The sequence below is a fragment of the Malaya genurostris genome, chromosome 2 (assembly GCF_030247185.1).
Source record: "Malaya genurostris strain Urasoe2022 chromosome 2, Malgen_1.1, whole genome shotgun sequence".
Taxonomy (NCBI): domain Eukaryota; kingdom Metazoa; phylum Arthropoda; class Insecta; order Diptera; family Culicidae; genus Malaya; species Malaya genurostris.
Window position 1 is genome coordinate 139,232,645 of NC_080571.1, and position 27,861 is coordinate 139,260,505.

The 27,861-nt window shown below is 38.2% G+C and overlaps 1 protein-coding gene across 5 annotated transcripts in view; it reads right to left on the reverse strand.

Moving 5' to 3' along the window:
• Positions 1-1,271: 1,271 nt before the first annotated feature.
• Positions 1,272-27,861, reverse strand: part of LOC131429847 (3-phosphoinositide-dependent protein kinase 1) — a 259,510-nt gene continuing 232,920 nt past the window's right edge. For all 5 annotated transcript variants that reach the window (XM_058594254.1, XM_058594252.1, XM_058594253.1 and 2 more), the window contains 2 exons: positions 1,507-1,787; positions 1,272-1,440 (listed from right to left, as the gene is read on the reverse strand). In XM_058594254.1, coding sequence (XP_058450237.1) covers positions 1,345-1,440; positions 1,507-1,787 — 377 coding nt within the window. In that variant the 3' untranslated portion in view covers positions 1,272-1,344. The remainder of the gene's footprint in view (positions 1,441-1,506; positions 1,788-27,861) is intronic.

Sequence of the window (27,861 nt, forward strand, 5' to 3'; positions counted from 1 at the left end):
ATTTCAGTGATAATTAGCGTCACGAATTCTGCGAATTTATATCTACTTATTCCTGGTTTTTTAAGCGCCTCCAGTGAACCCCTGAAATACTACGAATTTTAGATTATTTCTCTATAAACATTTAAGATTACATTTTTAAATTCCAATGATGATTCAATCCTTGTAAAATTCAAGAGCATATTCGCAAAACTATGACCCAATACGGAGAGATTCTCTCAATAGAAAAAGAAAAGTGGAAGAATTTTTTTCCCGGTATTCTAAATGGCGTACGTTTATTACGCATACACTTGAAGAAGGCTATACCTTCTTATTTGATTTTCGGTCAAGATACAAGAATTCCGTGCAAATCACTTGTTACCTATGACAATCAGATGGCCACATGTCAATATTGCCAAAAAGCTGTTCACTACGGTAAGCCATGTGATAAACTGGACAAGGAGATAACCACACCAAAGGACAACTGTGCTTCCTTCACATCAACCCCAAGCAACCCCAGTACACCTGTGACAGCCACAAACAACAATGAAGCATCTCCTTCAACGAAATCATCATCATTTCCTATAGAACAAAGTACATCAGCTACAGTTAACAACTTACCCTCCAACCAACCAGCAATTGCAACCAATGTACAACAAGGTGCATCTACAGCAGCTAGCAACGAAACAATACCATTGATGCGGCAATGGATGACGAGACGAACCACGAACAAAGTGCCCCTCAATCCTCGCAGGAGGAAAATGGAAGCTCCTCTCTCCCTAGAAAAAGAGTGACAACGAGATCCAACTCAAAAAAAAAATAGTTATTTAAAAAATTTAAAAAAGCAACAGTAGTATGGGTGAATATTGTTTGCTCTCTTTCATTCTCGTGAAGCCATTCCAATAAAGCAACAAGGCTCACGCTTCCTCAAAAGCAACATGGTTCATAAAGTAGGTATATTCATGAATGTCATACGTCGTGAAGCATGTATACTACTCATCTTCACTGCTTCGTTCATCCAAACCCTGTATCAGGGTTTCTTGATTTTCTTCCTAATCGTTAAACTAATGGTGCGACAAGCAGGTTTCAAGACGTTAGGAATTAATATGATTTTGACTTTCTAACTTTTATCCTATTTTCAAATCTCAGTACATTTTAGTGAGTTTGAAAGTTTCAACTTTCATATTTCATATATAATCATCGTTTGAAAGTTGCCTTTTAATGTCACGTTTATAGGTCGTGTGTTGTGCACCATCCTCTATATTTTTCAAAGGAAGCTCCAAAACAAATTCCACTATGATGAAATATAAACTTTATTTGAATTTCCAATGATTACAATACAATAAAATTAATGCAAATTTAACTAGTTTATTTCCCAAACACTTGATTGTAAATTTCTTCTATTGCTTCACACCATTTAAGCGCGAATCCTTGCGGATCTTCTAAATAATAGATACGATGAGGCTGTGAAACATGTGAAACAATAATGTTAATGAAATACTAATGCTAAGAATACTACTAAAATCTTACCGTATGTATCAAAAACACTTTGAAATTTTTAGCCTCTGCTCGTAACTCTCTACTCCATGGAATTTCTCCCTTTTTTACCATCTGTAGAGGGTCTACATAAATCAACCGTGGCCCAGTTGTAAGTAACAGCATTCGACGTCTTGGTACATATAGTGCACCTTTTCGTTTATTTACAAACCCATGCTTTAAGATAAGCTCTCCTTCAGAAAATGCATGCCATTGATCGCTTTTCTGTTGTTCTAGTCTACAGCTTCTTTCTGCCTCACTTATATTAGCAAAACCTGCGAAAGAGATAATATCTTCTAATAAATATATTCACGAAATTGTTAAAGTGTAAGCGCGTCGAAAACCTCATTCGAATGAGTGTAAGGTTAAATAAATCAGAGGAATTTTGCGACCGTTTCAACTATAGCGTTTAAAGGGTTGATTGAATAATGTTCTTTAATATATTTAATTGAATGATGTCCTAATATATTTAACACGTTGACTGCCAAACTACGAGATAACTCGTATATTCCGTTCGGAAACGAATGGTCGTGGCAGTCAACGTGTTAATGTGTGCATGTTGTTTAAGGGCGGGTAGGGTCTAACACTTTTGAAAAAACTTTTGTCGCGAATACGACTTACTTTACTATGGAGTGCCTTTTCAAAATTAGCCATATGGAAGAATGGGCAGAACTTAATCGTGAATATCTCGACTTGTATTAAAGGCAGCAACATAATTCTTTTACCATTTCATCAAAAATATGAACAGGAATTTAGGATAATATTATGAATACTGTGAGATAACCACAAACAACTCAAAAATTGAGTTTTCTCAAACTTTGAAAACAACGCGGAAAACTCTTTACTTTTGTTTGTTTTTTTCGCACAAGGACGACGATTTTGAGATATTCAACACATATCTTCAACTGACTGCGTATAAAAGGGGAAAACAAATGAAAATCGATCATTCGTCATCTAACACTCGATGTGGATAGACGAATAACCTACTACGATTAATTTCGATTTTGTTTTATCTTTTATTCGCAGTTTCTACCTACCCAAGGTATGGGTAAAACGCGCCATAGATCCGAGGAGGATGCTAAGCGTCTGAAGCCAAAGGCTACAAAATAACTGTTCCGGCTTTGAACCACTACAAAGGAGTGGAATGTTATCTGAAGCAGACAAAAGCGGAATACTTCACACACGATATTGCCGCCAACAAACCTATGAAGGTTGTACTTCGAGGACTACCCGACATGATGGAAGCCGACCTAAAGCAGGCACTGTCGGAGGCTGGACTAAAGCCTGTGATGGTGTTTAAAATGAAACGACATAATACGGACAAAAGTTTAGAGATCAACTGTACCTGATTCATCTGGAGAAGGGCTCCATCACCATGAGTCAACTGAAAACGATTAAATCGTTATTTCACATAATCATCGAATGGCAAAAGTATAAACCGGTACATCGGGATGTCACACAGTGCACGAACTGTTTGAACTACGGCCATGGAGCGAGGAATTGCCACATGAAAAGTCGGTGCGGGAAATGTGCCCAACCACACAATATCAACGATTGCCTACTAGATGACATCGCTGTAAAATGTGTGAACTGTGATGGTTACCATCCATCTACTAGCAAATCGTGTCCCAAACGTGCTGAGTTCACAAAAATTCGACAACAGGCGTCCCGTAAACAATCAACGCGCAAGAATATTCCACAGAAGGATGAAATTAATTTCCCACGGCTCCCACCGAAGAGGGATATTCCGAATTTGCCGCCACTTCCTCGCAGCAATCCAAAAGATTCAGCCGCTGGATCACAAAAAGAATCTTCCTCGAAAATCCCTCCTGGATGGGGCAATAATCAACCACAAGCAAAGGATGACTATGGTGATTTATTCTCTGCTGAACAACTGATCGTCATTTTTGAAACAATGACAACAAAACTACGAACTTCATCATCGAATATGCAATATAATGGGTTGGTTATAGTAAATTGGAATACTTGCTCACTCAGGAGCAAAACTGCTGAATTGTCCGACTTTCTTCAAGAGAAGAATGCTGATATTGCTATTTTAACTAAAACTCATCTTAAACCTGAAATTTCTATTTTTATTTCCAATTACAGGATTCACAGGCTCGACAGGACAACTACCAGAGGAGGGGGAGTTGCCATTGCAGTTAAACGATCCATTCAGCACAGTCATCCTTTAAATTGCAACTTACAGAAGCCATCGGAATTGAGATTACAACGACGATGGGACCCATCATCATCATTGCAGCGTACTGCCCCAAACAAACAAATCTTCGAGATGTTACGTGTGCATAATTGAGGCGAGATCTGGCTATGCTCACTCGACGACAGAACAAATTCATCATTGCTGGGGACCTGAACGCACGTCATGAGCTGTGGGGAAACAAAAGACAGAATCGAAACGGAATCGTACTTGCCGAAGATTACGAAGCTGGACAGTACAACATCCTCGCTCCGGATCAACCAACGCGACTTTCCAGATCGGGAGTTCATTCCATTTTGGATATATTCATCAGCAACATCGCCATAGACAGCTCTCCGGTTGTCTTCAACGAGCGCTCTTCTGACCACTTTCCAGTAATATTGACGTTGGGATCTTCACCAGAAACAGTGCCTATTCGACCTCGGAGGAACTATTATCGCACCGACTGGGTCAGATTTCAACAAATCGCCGACCAACTTATTAATATCGATTTGCCACTTGATTTCCCGATGGAAATCGATGCAGCCCTATCTTCCTTCCAGCATTCAATCACAGTCGCTCGTGATAGGACTGTTCCAGTACAACATATGCCGAGTTCCTCTCTTCAGTGTCACCAAGAAACTCATCCGACTTCGAAATATCTACCGGAGGCAGTATCAACGAACTGGCATCCTAGATAGACTTCTTATAACAACTTAACTAGGATAATCCAGGAAAGGATATCTAAGCTTCGCAACAGGAACTTCCAGAAATTCTCCCACATTCAAAGCCCTTCTGGTCCTTAACGAAGGTGCTTAAGAAAAAACCGAAGCCTATTCCTCCTCTGATGTCACCCCAGGACGCAGCTGAAGGAATACCTTTAATCACACCAGTAGAGAAGGCAAATGCGCTAGGCCAGCAGTTTGTGTGTTCTCACAATTTAGGACTCAACATTGTTAGTCCACATGAAATAGCCGTTGCAGATAGCGTAGCTGAGGTTGACAATCAGACAGCTTGGTTTCTAAGGAAAGTAGAGTCACTGCGAATGAGCTGATAGCTATTGTGAAAAAATCCAAAAATATGAAGGCCCCCGGTTTCGACAACACATTCAACATTGAGCTGAAACATTTGAGTATTCGCTCATTTGTCTTCTTAGCTAAAATTTTTAACAGGTGCTGGGAGCTTGGTTACTTCCCTTCAATGTGGAAGTTAGCTAAAGTTATCCCAGTTTTGAAACCGGAGAAAGATCCTTCCCTTTCCAAGAGCTATCGGCCCATCCGCTTACTCTCTGCCCTATCCAAGCTGTTTGAAAAGTCAATACAAAGGCGAATTCTTGCTTTCGCAGATGAACAGAATATATTACTGAAAGAACAGTTTGGGTTCTGGAAAGGAAGATCCACCATCCACCAACTCACAAGGGTTAACAACGTCATCCAGCAAAACAAATCAGTGTCCAAAACGACTGCCATGGCAATATTGGATATTGAAAAGGCATTCGATAATGTGTGGCACGATGGCCTGGTGTTTAAACTGCATCGGTATAATTTTCCCATGTATCTTATTAAAATTATCAAAAATTATCTTGCAGATAGAGCTTTCCAGGTTTCTCTGAATAATGCACTTTCAGAAAGATTTACTATTCCTGCTGGTGTACCCCAAGGAAGTATCCTAGGTCCCATTCTATACATTTTTACATCAGACATCCCACCTCTTCCGGGTGGTGGTGTTCTGTCACAATTTGCTGATGATACTGCCATTCTTTACAAAGGTCGTGTCATTAATGCTCTGAAGAATAAACTACAGACAGGTCTGGACGCTCTAACTGAATATTTTACAAGCTGGAAAATTGTGATCAATGCAGCAAAAACTCAGGTCATCTTGTTTCCACATTCAAGATCTCCAAAACTTGTTCCATCAGACGAATGCCGAATACGATTCGGTGATGAGGTCATCCAATGGTCCGACGAAGTTATCTATCTAGGACTCACCTTTGACAGACATCTGATATTCAGGTCACATGTTGACAAAATCGTTCTAAAATGCAGCATACTCATTAGGTCTCTGTATCCGCTGATTTGTAGAACATCTAAACTGTGCCTGAAGAATCAGATGGCTGTCTATAAACAAATCATCTACCCCGCAATTGAATACGCAGTCCCTGTTTGGCGGGGCTGTGCATGAACACACAAACTTAGGCTTCAGCGCATTCAAAGTAAGATCTTAAAGATGATTCTAAATCTACCCCCTTGGACAAGGAATAGTGAAGTACATGAGATGGCTTCCCTGGATATATTAGAACAAAAATTCGAACAATACTGCACGAAATTTGAAGATTGGTGCTCAATCTCTGAAATACAAATAATTCAAAATTTGTATGTATTAGGTTAGGGATAGTTATAAGTAGGTAGATATTTTATAAATATTTAAAATATATAATATGATTAAACATTAGTATGTGGAACAAGAGTAACTAAAACACCTATTATTAATAACGAATCGTATGAACAACAAAGATGAAAGGCCAAAGGGTCAAAACACTGTAAAATGTTGATGTAATACACAAAAATAAGATTAATAAACAGATATTTATGCAAAAAAACCTGTTTTAATCCACCTAGTGGTGTAATGATGCCTTTCTCATGTACATATAATATTGTGGTATTCTATTCAAAAATTTTCTCTTTGATTTTTGAAAGAAACCAAGGTATTGTTTATGCATAACATACAGAATAAAACAGTTCTTTGATTGCGTAAGCCATCCTTGAGAGAACGAAATGGGTTCACTATTATATGCACTTCCGGCACCGGAACCCGAGAACCGGTATAATCGAAGTCGGTTCGTACGGCCACCAACTAACATGACACACAAACTCTTCTAATACGCACCCTATAACTCCGGATTCGGAAGTCGGATCCGGATGAAATTCAGGAGTTTCGTATGGGACCGGGAGACCTTTCATTTGAATCTAAGTTTGTGGAAAATGGTCAAACCATCGCTGACAAAAGTGAGTGAGATCCATTTTGGTATATATGATACTATTTCTGGTACTTCCGGAACCGGATACCGGGAGCCAGGATAGCCGGAATCGGTTTGTTTAGTTGTCTACTGATAATGACTATCGATTTGTGTAGTTTTGAGACCAGTTTAGAAAAATTTTCACGTTTTTTGCTTCGCCGGTTTAAGCGACGTTGTACAATATTGAACACACTTTACCCTATAATTCCGGAACCGGAAGTCGGATCCGGATGAAATTCTGGAATTCCGTATATGATCGGAAGTCCTTTCATTTGAATTTAAGTTTGTGGAAATCGGTCAAACCATCGCTGAGAAAAGTGAGTGAGATCTATTTTGGTATATATGACCACTATTTCTGGTACTTCCGCAACCGGATACCGGGAACCAGGATAGCCGGAATCGGTTTGTTTAGTTGTCTACTGATAATGACTATCGATTTGTGTAGTTTTGAGACCAGTTTAGAAAAATTTTCACGTTTTTTGCTTCGCCGGTTTAAGCGACGTTGTACAATATTGAACACACTTTACCCTATAATTCCGGAACCGGAAGTCGGATCCGGATGAAATTCTGGAATTCCGTATATGATCGGAAGTCCTTTTATTTGAATCTAAGTTTGTGGAAATCGGTCAAACCATTGCTGAGAAAAGTGAGTGAGATCCATTTTGGTACATATGACCACTATTTCTGGTACCTCCGGAACCGGATACTGGGAACCAGGATAGCCGGAATCGGTTTGTTCAGTTGTCTACTGATAATGACTATCGGTTTGTGTAGTTTTGAGACCAGTTTAGAAAAATTTTCACGTTTTTTGTTTCGCCGGTTTAAGTGACGGTGTACAATATTGAACACACTTTACCCTATAATTCCGGAACCGGAAGTCGGATCCGGATGAAATTCAGGAATTCCGTATATGACCGGAAGGCTTTTCATTTGAATTTAAGTTTGTGGAAATCGGTCAAACCATCGCTGAGAAAAGTGAGTGAGATCTATTTTGGTATATATGACCACTATTTCTGGTACTTCCGGAACCGGATACCAGGAACCAGGATAGCCGGAATCGGTTTGTTTAGTTGTCTACTGATAATGACTATCGATTTGTGTAGTTTTGAGACCAGTTTAGAAAAATTTTCACGTTTTTTGTTTCGCCGGTTTAAGTGACGGTGTACAATATTGAACACACTTTACCCTATAATTCCGGAACCGGAAGTCGGATCCGGACGAAATTCAGGAATTCCGTATGGGACCGGAAGACCTTTCATTTGAATCCAAGTTTGTGGAAATCGGTCAAACCATCGCTGAGAAAAGTGAGTGAGATCTATTTTGGTATATATGACCACTATTTCTGGTACTTCCGGAACCGGATACCAGGAACCAGGATAGCCGGAATCGTTTTGTTTAGTTGTCTACTGATAATGACTATCGATTTGTGTAGTTTTGAGACCAGTTTAGAAAAATTTTCACGTTTTTTGTTTCGCCGGTTTAAGTGACGGTGTACAATATTGAACACACTTTACCTTATAATTCCGGAACCGGAAGCCGGATCCGGATGAAATTCAGGACCTTTCATTTGACTCTAAGTTTGTAGAAATCGGTCAAACCATCGCTGAGAAAAGTGAGTGAGATCCATTTTGGTATATATGACCACTATTTCTGCTATCTCCGGAATCGGATACCGGGAACCAGGATAGCCGGAATCGGTTTGTTTAGTTGCCTACTGATAATGACTATCGATTTGTGTAGTTTTGAGACCAGTTTAGAAAAATTTTCACGTTTTTTGCTTCGCCGGTTTAAGTGACGGTGTACAATATTGAACACACTTCACCCTATAATTCCGGAACCGGAAGTCAGATCCGAATGAAATTCAGGAATTCCGTATATGACCAGAATACCTTTCATTTGAATTTAAGTTTGTGGAAATCGGTCAAACCATCGCTGAGAAAAGTGAATGAGATCCATTTTGGTACATATGACCACTATTTCTGGTACTTCCGAAACCGGATACCGGGAACCAGGATAGCCGGAATCGGTTTGTTTAGTTGTCTACTGATAATGACTATCGATTTGTGTTGTTTTGAGACCAGTTTAGAAAAATTTTCACGTTTTTTGTTTCGCCGGTTTAAGTGACGATGTACAATATTGAACACACTTTACCCTATAATTCCGGAACCGGAAGTCGGATCCGGATGAAATTCAGGAATTCCGTATGGGACCGGAAGACCTTTCATTTGAATCTAAGTTTGTGGAAATCGGTCAAACCATGACTGAGAAAAGTGAGTGAGATCCATTTTGGTATATATGACCACTATTTCTGGTACTTCCGGAACCGGATACCAGGAACCAGGATAGCCGGAATCGGTTTGTTTAGTTGCCTACTGCTAATGACTATCGATTTGTGTAGTTTTGAGACCAGTTTAGAAAAATTTTCACGTTTTTTGCTTCGCCGGTTTAAGTGACGGTGTACAATATTGAGCACACTTTACCCTATAATTCCGGAACCGGAAGTCGGATCCGGATGAAATTCAGGAATTCCGTATGGGACCACGAGACCTTTCATTTGAATCCTAGTTTGTCAAAATCGGTTCAGCCATCTCCGAGAAAACCTAGTGAGATTATTTGACACATACACACACATACACACACACACACACACACACACACACACACACACACACACACACACACACACACACACACACACACACACATACACATACACACACACACAGACATTGCCAATTTTCACTAGTCGGTTTTTCAAGTGTTTGCATAACCTTTCTATATGAGAAAGGCAAAAATGCGAAAATCGATCATTTCTTCTTGTGCGTTGGATGGAAGCAGACGTCATGGGAATGATTTAATCAACCAGCAGCTTCGGAAAGTGCACCTTTTGCGTGGTTAAAAATCTCAAACGCTCATGTCGTAACTCTCATTTGGACTTTGGTCGTCAGATGGAGCAGTCGTCAATAATCAGAGCAGACCTTTTGCGTGGTATAAGTCCTCAAACGCTTAGGAAATTCTTTCATTTGGACTTCAATCGTCATGTGGAGCAGTCGGCAATCCTTTTATTTGGATTTCGGTCGTCAGGTGGAGCAGTCGGCAATGCTTTCATTTGGACTTCGGTCATCAGGTGGAGCAGTCGTCAATAATGAGAGCAAACCATTTGCATGGTATCAAACCTTAAACGCTCAGGTCGTGCTTAAATTCGGACTTCGATCGTCGAGAGTAGCAGTCGCCAGTAATTAGAGCAGACATTTAGCGTTGTACAAAACCTCAAACGCTCAGGTCGCAGAGCTAGTTTCCCTTCGATTACATCATATTGTTGATGGTCGTTTGCATTGGAGCAAAATACAACGGAAAATGGACAATAATGTGGAACATTATGCAAAATCAGCAGTTCTAATGGCTTTAAATGTTGCCTAAAAAACTATAAAGATTGCTTCTTTGTAAATAGAAAATTAAAATTAGCAGTGTAGTGCAAATGTAAGATAATTTGATTATTTTTTTTTTGCAATTTTCACAGTGTTAAATTCGCAACAGTGTTTAAAATCATTTATATTCAATCAGTGTTTAATATCTTAGAGAGTTATACAATTTGGCCCTTCTAGGATGCCAGAAATTAGTCCCATACAGCATTTTGATAGTTTCTTTTACTGAAATATGGAAATCCGAAATGAAATAATTGACATCAAAATTCTTTACGATGCCATTTAGAACCATAATTTTATACCCAAAGAATTATGTGAAATTTTACTTCACTATATTGTATACGGCCCATTTTTCAACCAGTTGTAGTTTGTAGTAAACTTTCTGCTGATTTGCTATATAAAATGCATAGCACCGACTAAGACAGTCAGCGGTATCCATCGGAAGTCAAATGTATCCATCGGAATTTGAACTCAACTTGTCACTCTCCATCACAAACGCCTTCATAAAAGGTTCTTCTCAGTATCACCATTATTTTATCATAAAGAACCGGTTATTTCGTAATATTTGTATGTCAGAATGTTTAATGTAACTAATCTGTACTGTAGTTTAGGTGTATCGTTTCAAATTCTAGTAGTGTAAAAGGATAAAACTTGCACAATTCACACAATCGATCAACTAATTGATATTCGGAAGTATAAAGAAAAAGTGTCAGATTTATTCATATTCACGACATTCGGTTATGTCTCTGACATTACACACCTGTACTTTTTTTCTTTGTATTTAACAGATCGGCTGAAAAGTTCGTATCGTTTCTATGAGAGGGCGCCACTAGAGTTAAATCCATACCATTTTCAGTTAGTACCAACCTTCAAAAGATACGTGTATAAATTTGACAGCTGTCTGATTATTAGTTTGTGAGATATTGCATTTTGAGTGAAGCTACTTTTGTTATTGTGAAAAAAATGGAAAAAAAGGAATTTCGTGTGTTGATGAAACACTATTTTTTGATGAAAAAAAGTGCCGCCGATACCAAAAAATGGCTTGATGAGTGTTATCCAGACTCTGCACCGGGCGAAGCAACAATTCGTAAGTGGTCATATGAGCACCGAAGACGATGAACGCAGTGGACGTCCAAAAGAGGCTGTTACCGATGAACACGTGAAAAAAATCCACAAAATGATTTTCAATGACCGTAAAGTGAAGTTGATCTAGATAGCTGACACCCTAAAGATATCAAAGGAACGTGTTGGAAATATTATTCATGAATATTTGGATATGAGAAAGCTTTGTGCAAAATGGGTGCCGCGTGAGCTCACAATCGATCAAAAACAACAACGAATTGATGATTCTGAGCAGTGTTTGGAGCTGTTATATCGAAATAAAACCGATTTTTTTCGTCGATATAGAACAATGGACGAAACATGGCTCCATCACTTCACTCCAGAGTCCAATCGACAGTCAGCTGAGTGGACTGCACGCGATGAACCGAACTCAGAGCATGGAAAGACTCAACAATCGGCCGGTAAGGTTATGGCGTGTGTATTTTGGGATTCGCATGGTATAATTTTCATCGACTACCTTGAAAAGGGAAAAACCATCAACAGTGACTATTATATAGCGTTATTAGAGCGTTTTAAGGACGAAATTAAAAAAAACGGCCTCATTTGAAGAAGAAAAAAGTTTTGTTTCATCAAGACAATGCACCGTGTCACAAGTCGATGAAAACCATGCTGAAATTGAACGAATCGGGCTTCGAATTGCTCCCTCATCCACCGTATTCTCCAGATTTGGCCCCCAGTGACTTTTTCCTGTTCTCAGAGAATGCTCGCTGATAAAAAATATAGAAGCAATGAAGAGGTAATCGCTGAAACTGATGCCTATTTTGAGGCAAAGGACAAATCATACTACAAAAATGGTATCGAAAAGTCGGAAGATCGCTATAATCGCTGTATCGCCTCTGATGGCAATTATGTTGAATAATAAAAACGAATTTAGGCAAAAAACAGTGTGTTTCTATTAAACGATACGAACTTTTCAGCCGAACTGTTACTTATAGTAAAACATTTCAAGAATATTCTGTGAAATTTTCATGTCTATCGGAACAAAACTCAGCAAGTTATGGGCCTTTATCTTCGTTTATCTCATACTGCGAAGAAATAAGAACTCGGCGCAACCCCCTACGGGCTCTCGTGAGTAGTAAATTGTTTCCATTGATCATGATTTTTAAGAAGTGGTTCATTCTTTGTTGTCGATCAAAATCTTTAGTATGATTTTAATTCGATTCATAAGTGAGAAATGCGAATGCTGAGTGTGATAGTTGTGGTCGATTGATCACCTATACATCTATGTAGTTCCTTAAAAAACTCTTAAATACTCAGATACATAGTAGTTCCCATAAACAATACGAGTAGTGAAAATATGGCTACTCATAACAATACACCACAGCATTATAAATTGACCAATCGAATCAGTTATTATGAAACTCATAAAATGCTTTTCTTTAAATATTTTTATTAATTTCCAGTTTCCAAACTCAAACAGCCAAAATCGATCAGATTCGTAGAAATTTTGTTTTATTATATCCTCTTATTTTTAATTTAAGACTTATATATTGCTATATGTTTGAGATACGACAAATTATTATGTTTAGACATTTCACTAAAGGTACCCTCCAAATTTATAAAATATGTATGATTATTTTGCGTTATAAGTGGAAATTATTTGGTTTTATTCGATTTTTCTACTCGTTAAACGTTGGCCGTAGCCATCATTTCACTTATGCAATTATCAAAAATGAAATGCAATTATCGAAAATCTGGTCAGATTCGATACAAACGTATTCCTATTAAGTTCGTTTAACTTCTTTATAATAAATAGACATAGAATTCGCTCAAACTGAAGAAAATTTGTTCGAAGTGTGGAAAAGCATGTCAGTTTAATTCGTTCTCCAGTTATGTCTCTGACATTATCCACCCGTCATGTTTTCGTTATGACACTAATTTCACTCAAGGCTATACAATGAGTGATATTATTGTATAATCAGTCTTTTTCAAGACTAAGAAATTCATGAGCCTTTTTCAAGGCTAACCATTCAAAGAATTATTCTTCGAACTAATCAGTCTTTATTAAGACTACCACAAAATCAGTCTTTATCAAGACTTATCCAAACTAGGAGTCTAATCGTAGACTAATTTAGCCTAGTTAATTTATATTTTTATATTAGGCTAAAAATAATTCAATACGGAAGAAATCCCAATCCGTTATTCAAAATTTTGAATGATGATCATATGCCGTCTAACAAAATTTACGATATTCTTCGTGAATCTGATTGTAGCGACTTAGAAGAAAATTCTTCGAAATTTCCAAAAATGGACGACTACGGAGGAATACGAACGTCTTATCCGATATTTGTCCGAGAAACATCATAAATTTTATTCATATGATGATATTAGACGGACCCTTCAAGGCTGTCTTAAAAGGCTTATCAAATGCTCAAAGTACTGATGAAATTAAAAATGAACTAAAAGAATTGCTTGGTTTTGCCCCTTCCCAAGTAATACTTAGGAAAACAAGAGCGAATGGTACTTCTAAACCACGCACTGGAATTTCTCATGAATTTTGCCTAATAGACTTCAATCAAAGTGATGTAAACAATTTGAAAACTTTAGAAAAAGTACGTTTCATTTTCCACATTAAAATTCATTGAGAATATTATAAACGGCATAATGGTATTGCAAACTTAACGCAATGTCGTCGTTGTCAAGGCTTCGGCCATGTTACCAAAACTATTATATGGACATACGGTGTTGTTAAATCGCACTGATAAATGTTGATGTTCTAATTGTGATGGAAATCATAAATAAAATTATTCGAAATATGCTGCCAGGGAAAAAAATTAAAACGCTCGTTCGCTTAGAGAACAAGCCAAATCAAAGAACTTAAATTTACAGAACATCTCTGAAAATAAAAAAACGATGCAAATGCCACACCTAATTCTTCTAAGGCACTTATTTCTTCGAATGTAAAACAAAAAACAGGGGTGGCATTATGTATCTCGATTCGACTAAAATTTCATCGAATCGACCATGTTTCGTATTATGGTTCTCGATTCGAACGCGATCATTGTTCGACTTCACTCGAAGAAGTATTAGATTATCGAGAAGTTTTGGCATTATGAAACCAAAACAATCGAACTCGTAAACGACTAAATTCGATAAGAAATGGTCGAAAGCTTTATTGCTATCGACTGTGATTTTTTTCATACGTTCCGTTGTATTTAAAGGTAGTTATTGATAGCTTCACAGATTTTCATAAACATATTAATATTTTAAAACTTCAGTCTAATGTATTGTTTTATGTTTTTATGCGTTTGGCATATTATGTTTGATTCGGACCGTTTAAAAATCATATCAATTGAAAGCAGCACGGTGCTTAATTAATATAACAAAAGTATGTCGAAACTAAACTGTGTCCAGTAACCGTAGTTTGTTATCAAATTTCTGAAACCGGTGGACGGAAAACGTTACTAAAACGAATTGTGAAAAGAGGCGTAGGAAAGTGGGCGATGTTGAAAAAGATTTCCTAATGCAAAAAGTTGAAAATAGTAGAAATTTATGTGTGTTACATTTAATGTTTGGCATGATAATTGAAAATTTTATTTAGATTTATTTCAATCTAATGTTTTGTGATTTTCTGCGGTATGTTTGATTAATATTATTCAAAAATTTATAAATGGATAATGAATTTCGAAGAATTGAGATTGAGTGTTGTTTACACAATTGCAAAATTCATAATTTTTAGTCAGTCTGCACGAGTTAGTTTTTAGTCAGCCTGCACGAGTCGTGATATACAAATAAAATATGTATGTGTACAAATAATATAAATTTTTTTCCGAAATTTTCAAATATACTGGGCAGTTTTCAATTATACGCTGTTATGTTTTTTTAATATTTATAAGGTTCTATAATCAGTAATCGTTATCGCTATCTCGTGATAAACACTCTGATGTGACTCTTCAATAGTACATAGATAGATTATAAACACTACAATGAATGCTGCAGAACCTAAAAACCTTTCATTAAAACTACAAATACGGTACGTCGTATCAAATTTGCCACAATACATGAAAAACACAGAGTATATTTTATAATAATTTCAAAGGTTTATCTATAACTTGTTTATAAGCTCGCACTTCAAAAATTATTTACTCTTTCAAATAGATTGAAAACGTATCGGTATCTCAATTGAAAGAAATTGCAGAAATGTAGTCATATTATTCCAAACAAAACTTCATATTACAAACATTTTCCTTCTTTTCAGTACTAAAACCGCATTAATGTGATCGGAAATATCCAAACAATATTTCATTTTTTTCGTGATTGCAATATGTATTGGTTTGTTTATTTTATTTTTATTTGACAATTCGAACCGCGCCAGTCGAAATCTAGTACCACATTGTTATGATCTCGATCAAGAAGTCGAACGCGATACGTAATGCCACAAATTAGTCGAATCGACTTCAAAAATAATCGTTTCGAGAAACTCGATTCGAGATGCATAATGTCAGCCCAGGTACGCCTTCCAATTAGTCTTCTAACGAAAACAATTTATTGACTTGTAGATCGACCAAGTCATCATCTTCTAATGACAGTTACGCTAGCGTAACAGGTAAACATCTACCTACCAAGATTAATTTAATGCCTTTCGCTTATTTAAACGATGTCGATTTACGCGATATAACTGAAAACAAAATGATCTACATACAAGATCAACTTTTTCAAATGACCAGCTGAATGAATTCGACTCCATCACTTTTTTAAGCATTTCAAATCCAATTTGCAAATAATATTATAATGAACTTAAAATTTAACAGCGATGTTAAATAATTATTTGAATATTTTAAATTGGAATGCTCGATTTTTAAAATCGAATGAAGACGACTTTTGTAATTTTCTCAAAGTTCACAAAATTCATACTGCCATTGTGACAGAAACATTTTTTAAACAAAATGTCAAATTGAAAAGCAATCCACATTATGTGGTTCATCGATTTGACAGGTTTACTGGAATGGATGGTGGAGTTGCCATTTTTGTCCAACGGCAAATTAAACATCGAATTTTACCTCGAATAGATAAGCAGACATAAAACCTCCTCATCTTTTTATATCAACATATTACAAAAATCCAACAGATATATAACTTAATACTCATTCGTAACCGAATGTTCGAAGTGAACACACGCGTTTTTTTAACAATCGACATCGGTAAGACGAAGGTGCCTATCACAGCAGAGGCTATTAAATAAAAGTGATAAAAAGTAGCATCCCCGCAAGTGAGCTCTGTCTGTGCACCGGTTTCGTATCGGTATCGACAGTAGACGCTATTGTCCCATCCTCGGGCAGCAGTTATTTCTATTGTTTGCTACCCGCATCGCAGCAGCCAAATCTTGAGTCAAGGTCACGCTGAGACACAACGAAGGAGTGAAGGAGCAACTCACCTAACAGCTTACCGTGACATACTGTTAAGTATTTTCTCAAACTTTTTGTTTCTACTTTTACTATTCATATATTTTCTTTTCATTTTATTTCTTTCATTCTCATTTCAAGTGCGGAAGACTTCTTTACTCCCGCACTTTAAATATGAATATTGATGACAGTGGGGGTGTCTCGGAGGAGGGCGAAGCTTCTAAATGTTCTTCGTTCATTTACGAGGAACATTTAGAAGCTGAGTTTGCTTCCGAGATACCATCTACCCCTCCGATACCATCTCCCCCTCCGATACCATTTCCCCCTCCGATGCCATCTCCCTCTCCGATGCCTCCATCTCCCTCTAAGATATTGCCTTCTCGCCAAAAAGTTTACCAAGACGATGGCTCGGGGGGTCCGTGGGTGGTATACTTACGGCCCAAATTAAAGTCTCTCAGAGTTTTAAATATTGCTCGGAACCTGACAAAACACTACTCGGCAATAAAAACAATAGATAAGGTTTCGCCAAACAAGTTACGCGTTGTTGTGTCCGACCTGAAGCAAGCAAATGAGATTGCTACCAGCGAGTTGTTCACGAGGGAGTACCGCGTGTACGTCCCGTCTCATGTAGTGGAGATCGACGGTGTGGTCTGTGACGAAAGTCTGACAATCGAAGATCAAATGAAGGACGGGGTAGGCCGTTTCAAAAACCCCGACCTTCAACCAGTAAAAATTTTGGAGTACAAGCAATTGAACTTCAAATCGATAGATGGAAAATTTTACCAATCGGACTCATTTCGCGTGACTTTTGCCGGATCTGCACTTCCAAATTATTTGGTAGTGAGTGGAGTTCGTCTACCTGTTCGGCTGTATGTACCGCGGGTAATGCATTGTACAAGCTGCAAACAGCTAGGTCATACGGCAACCTATTGTTGCAACAAACTGCGATGCGGCAAATGCGGAGAGGCCTATGAGGACGATCTCTGCAGAAGAGCAGTGGAAAAGTGTTGCTACTGCGGGGAGAATCCTCATGATCTTTCGGTGTGCCCTACGTACATACAGCGTGCGGAGAAATTTAAGCGATCCGTGAAAGAACGTTCCAAACCTTCTTATACTGAAATCTTAAAAAGAACCACTCCATCGACCCCTGAGAACTCGTTTGCAATCTTGCCAGTTGAAGAGGATACCTCTGACGACCCAGGCGAAGGACCTTCCTACACACAGGTTGAAGGAAGCAGGAAAAGACAAAATCTGGCTTCTCCCAAGCTTCCTCGTAAAGGCCTCAGACTGTCCTCATCGTCACAAAAGAACCAAACGGAAACGAAAAGTGCTGACTCAAAACCGAAGCAAACACCCCTGGGTTCAAAAAACTTAGGGATGATAAGGATTACCCAGCACTTCCTGGGGCATCAAAAAACCCGAATGACCCCAAAGCACAACCAGAAAATTCAACAAACGCTGAATTATTGAAATTTTCTGATATCGTGGACTGGATATTAACAGCCTTCAATATTACCGATCCTCTAAAAAGTTTCCTAACTGCTCTACTGCCAACAGTAAGGACATTTTTAACAGTTGACTGAACAATGGCCCCTCCTTGAGGCGATCGTATCTTTTGATGGATAATTTACCACTGAGAATCAAAGATATGTTCATTGTGCTTCAGTGGAATTGCAGAGGTATCATCCCAAAACTTGATTCTTTCAAACACTTAATACATACTCATAATTGCGATGTATTCTCCTTGAGTGAAACTTGGCTTACTTCTAACATCAACCTCGACTTTCATAATTTTAACATAATCCGCCTGGACCGAGAAGACTTTTATGGAGGGGTACTTTTAGGGATTAAACAGTGCTATTCATTTTATCGTATTAACTTCCCCTCGACACCGCGAATTGAAGTTGTTGCTTACCAAATTAATATTAAAGGCAAAGATCTATGTATAGCTTCTATTTACATTCCTCCCAGAGTCTCGATAGGTCATCGTCGGCTTGCAGACATCATAGAACTTCTTCCTTCACCGCGGCTGGTTTTAGGGGACTTTAACTCGCATGGTACAGGATGGGGCTGCTTATATGATGATAACCGTTCTTCGTTAATCCAAGATCTGTGTGAAAACTTCAATTTGACAATTCTAAACACGGGAGAAATGACACGGAACCCTAGACCGCCAGCACAACCAAGTGCGCTGGATTTATCCCTTTGCTTGACTTCGCTACAGTTAGATTGCAAGTGGAAGGTAATCTGTGATCCTCACGGTAGCGATCACTTGCCGATCATAGTTTCTATCACCAACCGTGTAAGACCATCGGAAACATGTTGTCAATGTTTCGTACGATTTCACACGATACATTGATTGGAAAAGTTACGCAAGCTTGATATCTGAGAAACTAGAAACATCACAGGAGCTTCCTCCGGAGGAAGAGTATACATTTTTGGCTAGCTTGATTCTTGACACCGCAATTCAAGCTCAGACGAAACGAGTACCCAGCGCGCAAACTAATATGCGTTCTCCCAACCCATGGTGGGACAAAGAGTGCTCAGAGCTGAAAACGAAAAAAGCTTTAGCCTTCATCTCGTTTAGAAGGAACGGAACCCCAGATAATTATCGGAAATACGAGGCGTTAGAATTTCAAATGAAAAGTCTGATTAAATCTAAGAAACGAGGTTACTGGCGAAGGTTTATTGACGGATTAACGAGAAAAACAGCAATGAGCACTCTTTGGAATACGGCCCGTCGCATGCGCAATCGAAATCACGCGAAAGAAAGCGAAGAATATTCTAACCGCTGGATATTTTATTTTGCTAAGAAAGTATGTCCTGATTCTGTTCCGGAACAGAGAAAGAAAAGTTGCATCAGCATGGTCTTTCACCAGTTTTGAACAACTTTTTATATAATCTATTGTCCGAGAAACACAGGCATTTTGAGCATGGTGATTTGACGACAAAGCGATTCAGTTACATGGGTCTTCCTCAGGGCTCATGCTTAAGCCCCTTTTTATACAACTTTTACGTAAATAACATTGATGAATGTATCAACACATCTTGCACGCTAAGACAATTTACCGACGACAGTGTTGTGTCTATTATAGGACCCAAAGCTGCCGATCTCCAAGGACCATTGCAAGATACCCTCGACAACTTGTCGACATGGGCTTTTCAAATGGGTATCGAGTTCTCTACGGAGAAAACTGAGCTGGTTGTATTTTCGAGGAAGCGAGAACCAGCACAATTACAGCTTCAACTAGGGGGTGAAACCATAGCTCAGGTCTTCACATTTAAATATCTCGGGATCTGGTTCGATTCCAAAGGTACCTGGGGATGTCACATTAGGTATCTGAAACGAAGATGCCTACAGAGAATCAATTTCCTTCGTACAATAACCGGAACTTGGTGGGGCTCTCACCCAGGAGACCTGATCAGGTTGTACAAAACGACGATATTGTCAGTAATGGAATATGGATGTTTCTGTTTTCGCTCCGCCGCGAATATTCATTTCATTGAACTGGAAAGAATTCAGTATCGTTGTTTGCGTATTGCCTTGGGTTGCATGCAATCAACTCATACGATGAGTCTTGAAGTGCTGGCGGGCGTCTTACCGTTGAAAAACAGATTCTGGGATCTCTCATATCGACTGCTAATCCGATGCGACATTTTGAATCCGATGGTGATAGAAAACTTTGAAAAGCTTGTCGAGCTTAATTCACAAACCCGTTTTATGTCCTTGTATTTTGACTACATGGCTCAGAATATAAATCCTTCTTCGTTTGTTTCCAATCGTGTTCATTTTGTGGATACTTCTAATTCTACTATGTTTTTCGACACATCCATGAAAGAAGAAATTCGTGGAATCCCGGATCCTGTACGCCCTCAAGAGATCCCAAAAATTTTTAAAAACAAATTTAAAGAAGTCGACTGTAATAAAATGTTTTACACTGACGGATCATATCTAGACGGGTCCACTGGCTTCGGTATAATCAATGTAAATTTCACCGCTTCCTATAAACTCAGTGATCCAGCTTCAGTTTACGTCGCAGAACTAGCTGCAATTCAGTATACCCTTGAGATCATTGACACTCTGCCCACACATCACTACTTCATTGTATCGGACAGTCTCAGTTCCACTGAGGCTCTCCGTTCAGTGAAGCCTGGAAAGCACTCACCGTATTTCCTGGGGAAAATACGGAAACAGTTGAGTGCTTTATCTGCAAAATCATACCAGATTACCTTGGCTTGGGTCCCCTCACATTGTTCCATTACTCGTTAGCCAAGGTGGGCGCACTAGAAGGTGATATCTATGAAAGACCAATCTGCTTCAATGAATTTTTCAGTTGCTGTCGTCAGAAAACTCTAGCCAGCTGGTAAGATACATGGAATAGTGGAACTCTGGGATGATGGTTACACTCAATAATCCCACAGGTATCGACGAAAGCTTGGTTCCCGGGGTTAGACGTGAGCCGAGACTTTATTCATGTAATGTCAAGACTCATGTCTAATCATTATATGTTCAGCGCGCATCTCCGTCATATGGGGCTCGCTGAGAGTGGTGTCTGCGTTTGTGGTGAGGGTTATCATGACATCGAGCATGTTGTTTGGACATGTGTCGAGTATTGTGATGCCAGGTCCCAGCTCATAGGTTCCCTTCGGGCCCGAGGTATACCACCTTTCGTACCAGTCCGTGACGTCTTGGCAACTCGAAATCTTTCTTATATGACTTTCATCTACAATTTCCTAAAATCTATCAATGCTTAAAATTAGGGCTTTCCCTATCTCTTTCTCGTCTACAGCTCTACCGCACTCTTCTTTACGTTGCTGGAAGTATGGCCTGTGTAAACGATGCTTCGGAGCATGCACCTGCCTTGAACTGACTGAGTTGCTGGAAGCTACCCAAAAACGTCACACCAACAAAGCATCCCAATCCAGAATAATCTCTTGATTGCTACAAGCTGAAAAACATGAAGATTCATCGAACGCAAAATGTGTCTAAAAGGTGTATGCCACAAACCAATAATGTATTCAAATTTCAATTCAATACTGTGTAGGTCCCACCCTTCCTATGTCCCCTTACTAACTCTAGGGGAGTATGCCGCCCCGTAATACGGCATCCTCTTCTCTCTCCCTAACAACAAGACAATCGGCCACGTTAAGCTAAAGCAAATGAGCCTAATAAAAATATTATTTGAAAAAAAAAAACTTAATACTAAGGGCTTAGTACTAAGTAAAATTGTGTCTCCCGGCGGGGGTCAAGAGTGGCTAGTTTGTTGGACGGTGACGATGGTACGTGCCGTTGAAGGCCGCATCCTGCTGTCCGTGTGGGTCCGCGGGAAAACCTCCAAGTCACGAACACTCGGTGGGTGGCCCGCATGCTGCACATCAAAGAGGGTGGCCCTTAGAGAGCGGTGAAATAGCAATGCAAGAAAAAAGGAGAGAAAAAGAGAGAAGTGAATATTGTAGTAAATGGAATTACGAAGGGGTTCGAATGAGTGTTAGATCAAGCGGATGTTAAAAACGAACCTAATGGTGAATATTATTCTTGGTTGCATTATCGATGGAGAATGGAAGCAGACTTACTAAGGGAGCATTAAACTAAACTTGTGGATTAGGATTAGGGATTAACCCTAAAGCTAAATCTATAAATTAAGTAATGGAGTTGGAAGGACTGTTTGAGATTGTGTTTAAAAACAATTTTGTAAGGTATTGCGAGATATGATGAAATCAAATATATGAGAACATCGATTGAATAGACGACACATACTGGAGAAAGGTTTATCATAGCCATAATTAGTGCGAGCGGTTTGAATTCTCAGGAAAAGATGAGATCGAAGACTTCGAGAATGGGTATTTAAATTAAGTTTGTCTAACAATTCGGGCCAATCAACTTGAGATTGCAACAGATCTGCCACGAATTTTGCTCTGGTAAGATCTCGGCGCACAAATAACAGGTCTAGATAGATCATTTTAGAGCGTTCCTTATAGCTTGGGAGGTTGTGGGGATCTTTATAAGGAAGACCACGAAGAGCAAAGCGAAAAAATTTACGCTGAATAGCTTCGATTCGTTGGATGTCCAGTTGATAATAGAGGCCCAGACGACAGAAGCGTATTCTAGAATAGAACGAACCAGTGCGAAATATAGTGCTTTTAAGAAATATATGCTTTTTAAGTTCTTTGTGCCTTGAAAAATAAAACCAAAAGTCTTGGAAGCCTTAGAAATAATATATTCGACGTGATCCTTGAAACTAAGTTTAGAATCCAACAGGACTCCCAGATCCTTTGCAGTCGATTTTCGCTTGAGGATAGTTCCGGAAATACCATAGTTAAATACTACGGTTGGGCGTTTGCAAGTAAAAGAGATCACGGAACATTTAGATGGGTTTACTAACATTCTATTTAGGTCGCACCAGTTGGAGAAAATATCCAACTGTTTTTGCAGGAATCTGGCATCTTCGGGAACTATAATAAGATGGACCAATTAGAAATCGTCGGCGAAAGATCATTTTAAGTATTGCTGTTCATTCGGTTGAAAAATGTTTCTCGACGACAAAATTAACGTTCTCGTGATCCTGCTATGAAAAACATAGTTAAGGATTGACAAAAAGAAATTAAACATAGATTTACTCTTTTGCGAAATGAAAATTTCACTAAAGAAGTTAAGGCCATCGTCCAAGTACCATGCGCGCGGGTGGTGTTAGGAAATTTTCGATGGAAATTTCGAAAAATTTGACAAAACCAAAAACATACAGACCTTTGAAATACTTTTATCTATCTACAGGGTGAAAATGACTGGAAAATTCGGAGGATTTTACGAGTCTTATCAAAAATAGCGCTGAAAAAATGAGCTTTTTTTGTAATTTTTCACAATTATTTGAAAAAATAATTCGATGGAATGAATTTTTTTTTTCAAAAAAAACCTCATGCTGGCAACAAGGATCACATTCGGACACATTTTTGGAAAACCTTTTCACGCTTTTCATGGAAAATCAACGAATTTCATATAACCGATTTCGTGGAAATTTTTGAAATTCGTGGATTTTCTATGAAAAGCGTGAAAAGGTTTTCCAAAAATGTGTCCGAATGTAATCTGTGTATCCATAATAAAGTTTATTTGAAAAAAAAAAGTTTATGTCATCGCTTTATTTTTCCAGATAATTGTGAAAGATCACAAAAACACTCATTTTTCAGAGCTATTTTTGATAAGACTCGGAAAATCCTCCGAATTTTCCAGCCATTTTCACCCTGTAGATAGATAAAAGTATTTCAAAGGTCTGTATGTTTTTGGTTTTCTCAATTTTTTCAAAATTTCCATCTAAAATTTCCTAAAACCACCCGCGCGCATGGTACTTGGACGATGGCCTTAAACAAATTAAACCATATTCTAAACCCTTCTGGAAACTTTCTAAGGTTCATAAGAAACCTCAGAAAATCTCTCAAGGAAGGAAATCAAATACTTCTTACAAATAGCGAAACAGCTCAAAAACTTGCTCAGCAGTTCAAGAGTGTCCACAATTTTAATTTAAACGTTGCGAGTCCTATTTTTTTTATTAAAAAGACATTTTTATTCAGGCCTATTTGCGTACAAGCTTTACGTGGCCAATTGAGCCGATTTTTTAAATAAAAAAATTTTTGTATTCGATCTCGTTGTCATCCTTTTTCTAGGGGGAGAGGAGCTTCCATTTCTCTCCTGCGAGGATTGATGGGCACTTTGTTCGTGGCTCGTCTCGTCGTCCATTGACGCATCGGTGGCATTGTTGATTTCCGTCTTCTTTTCGTTTTCCTTATTATTCGCACTCTTGATCTCGTTGCTAGTTACTGTAGAAAGGCCTTGTTGTTAATTGGTTGTAGTTGCTGTTTGGTTAGATGGCGAATGTGTTTTTGAAACAGGAGCACTGCATTCACTAGTTTCCGTTGTTGAGCGGTTGTCCTTGTTTTTGTTTGTTTTCGCAGTTTTAGTGCATGGTTTGCCGTAGTGTGCAGGTTATTCACAAAACTGACATGTAACCAGTTGATTTTCATACGTAATCAGCGTTTTACACGGATGTATTCCATCTTGACCACAAACGATGTAAGATGGAAGTGCTTTACGTAGTTGCATACGTACCACTCGCACGCCATTCCGGATACCGGGGAAAAATTCCGCCATACTTCCCTTTCGATGGAAAGAACTTCACCGTACTGCGACATGTTTTCCCGAACATACCCATCGCTGGTCTGCGGGGGAAGGTCATGCACGCGTACTTCTATTGCATTGTCCACCATGTACACAGGGATATTATATTTAAAATTGTCATGATCAACACTATGCACCTCGTTGTTAACCGAAGCGAATGCAATTGCATCTCTTTCACGTTTGAACATAATGTATACACAGTTAGACGCCTTGTTGAATTGAATTTCAATTTCATTTGCTGCTGGTCTAACTTTGCAGCGCTTGAAATCAATACAAATTGAATTTGGTATTGTAGGCCAAGTGTCAGGCTTTGTTAAATCGCATTTGCCCATTTCGTACACTCTATTGTTCACTACACTGTATTGTCTTTGTTTCTGTTGTCTCTACCGTAAACGATTTGCGACTGTGTCTAAAGAGATGCGAGCACGAACTGTTGTGAGTCCTATTGAAAATAAAGTCTCACTGAAATATGATCATATTTCAAATCATAATGACATTATTGAAACGAATTTTAATGAAATGTAGTCAATTATTAGGAAACTTAAAAACATGAATACTCTTGGCAATGATAGAATCTTAAATATTCTTATTAAAAATCTTCCCGATGTTGCCTTGATTAAAAATTAAAAATCTTCTTGATTAAAGATTAAAAATCTTCCCGATCTTGGTTAAAATTTTCAACAGGTGTTTTACTTTAGCTTACTTCCCAAAAAGATGGAAAAACGCTGAAGTAATTCCTATCCTAAAACCTGATAAAAAGCCAGCAGAAACATCACGTTATCGACCAATTAATTTACTTTCTTCTATCACTAAACTTTTTGAAAAAAATATCTTGTTGAGAATGATGTCTCATATAAATGAGAATTCAATTTTTTTACCAGACTAGTTTGGATTTCGTCATGAACATTCAACTACTCATCAACTTGTAAGAATAACGAACATGATAAAAGCAAATAAATCTTCTGGGCTATCCACTTGAGTTGCTCTTCTAGACATAGAAAAAGCATTCGACAGTGTTTGGCACAAAGGTTTCTTAGCTTTCCTCATAAGCCAAGAGCTTCTTTTCTTAAACCAAACAATAACCACATTATCAAATTGAATGGCTTGGAATTGGCATGGTCTGATCAAGCAAAAGACTTAGGTTTAACGTATGACAAAAAACTCACTTTCAAGGATCACATTGAAGGAATCCAGGCAAAGTGTAATAAGTATATTAAATGTTTATATCCTCTTATAAACAGAAATTCTAAGTTCTGTCTAAAGAACAAATTATTAATTTATAAAAACAAATTTTCAGACCAGCCATGCTTTATGCAGCACCAATTTGGTCAAGTTGTAGTTCCATCAGGAAGAAAACGCTTCAAAGGATTCTGAATAAAATTCTGATAATGATTTTGAAGCGTCCTTCCTGGTTTAATAATGAGTTACACAGATTCACAAATATAGAACCATTAGATGTAATGTCACATAATACAGGGTGATTTTTTAAGAGCTTGAGAACTTTTTTAAACAATAAAACGCATAAAATTTGCAAAATCTCATCGGTTCTTTATTTTAAACGTTAGATTGGTACATGACATTTACTTTTTGAAGATAATTTCATTTAAATGTTGACCGCGGCTGCGTCTTAGGTGGTCCATTCGGGAAGTCCAATTTTGGGCAACTTTTTCGAGCATTTCGGCCGGAATAGCCCGAATTTCTTCGGAAATGTTGTCTTCCAAAGCTGGAATAGTTACTGGCTTATTTCTGTAGACTTTAGACTTGACGTAGCCCCACAAAAAATAGTCTAAAGGCGTCAAATCGCATGATCTTGGTGGCCAACTTACCGGTCCATTTCTTGAGATGAATTGTTCTCCGAAGTTTTCCCTCAAAATGGCCATAGAATCGCGAGCTGTGTGGCATGTAGCGCCATCTTGTTGAAACCACATGTCAACCAAGTTCAGTTCTTCCATTTTTGGCAACAAAAAGTTTGTTAGCATCGAACGATAGCGATCGCCATTCACTGTAACGTTGCGTCCAACAGCATCTTTGAAAAAATACGGTCCAATGATTCCACCAGCGTACAAACCACACCAAACAGTGCATTTTTCGGGATGCATGGGCAGTTCTTGAACGGCTTCTGGTTGCTCTTCACTCCAAATGCGGCAATTTTGCTTATTTACGTAGCCATTCAACCAGAAATGAGCCTCATCGCTGAACAAAATTTGTCGATAAAAAAGCGGACTTTCCGAATGGACCACCTAAGACGCAGCCGCGGTCAACATTCAAATGAAATTATCTTCAAAAAGTAAATGTCATGTACCAATCTACGTTTAAAATAAAGAACCGATGAGATTTTGCAAATTTTATGCGTTTTATTGTTTAAAAAAGTTCTCAAGCTCTTAAAAAATCACCCTGTATTATAAGCAAATTCAGACAAAAATCGATTTATTTATTTATCGATTTATTTATTTATTCAATATTTAATTGAATCGATTCGCTCTCTGTATTAGTTAGTAAGTTAGTATATAAGTTCCTTTTCTCCATTACACAATACAAGAAGGTTTACAATCTGCCCCACACAAAAATCACAGAATCATGGTAATAACCAAATCATGTATATAATAGGGCTGAAATGTCACCACTTGTGGCTCAACACCCAATTTAAATCATAATAATTTAGTTTTAACTCATATTCCAAGTATAAAAAACTCCTGCGAACGATAAATACCTATTAAAATTGAGGCTAAATAATAGATATATAATTATGATGAGTCCAATATCAAATATGATAGCACCCAACGAAACGAAAGTAATTCAAACTAGAGTTGTTTTTACAAGTCACTGGAAAGATTCTGTGAAGAACATTATTCCTTGTACCTTATACCTAGAACCTATTTTCGTTAATGTTTCAATAACCGATTTTTTATTGCCATCGCAAAGGGTCAAGTCTTGTACACAAAGCTGTAATTGATTTAATAGTCTAATACTATTATGATGATCACTTGGTGAATGTTAGCATCCATCAGCACCTCAAAAATTCAAAAGAAAGCAGGGCAGTTTCCAATTTTCGACTAACACGTCAGTGAAGACTAATACGT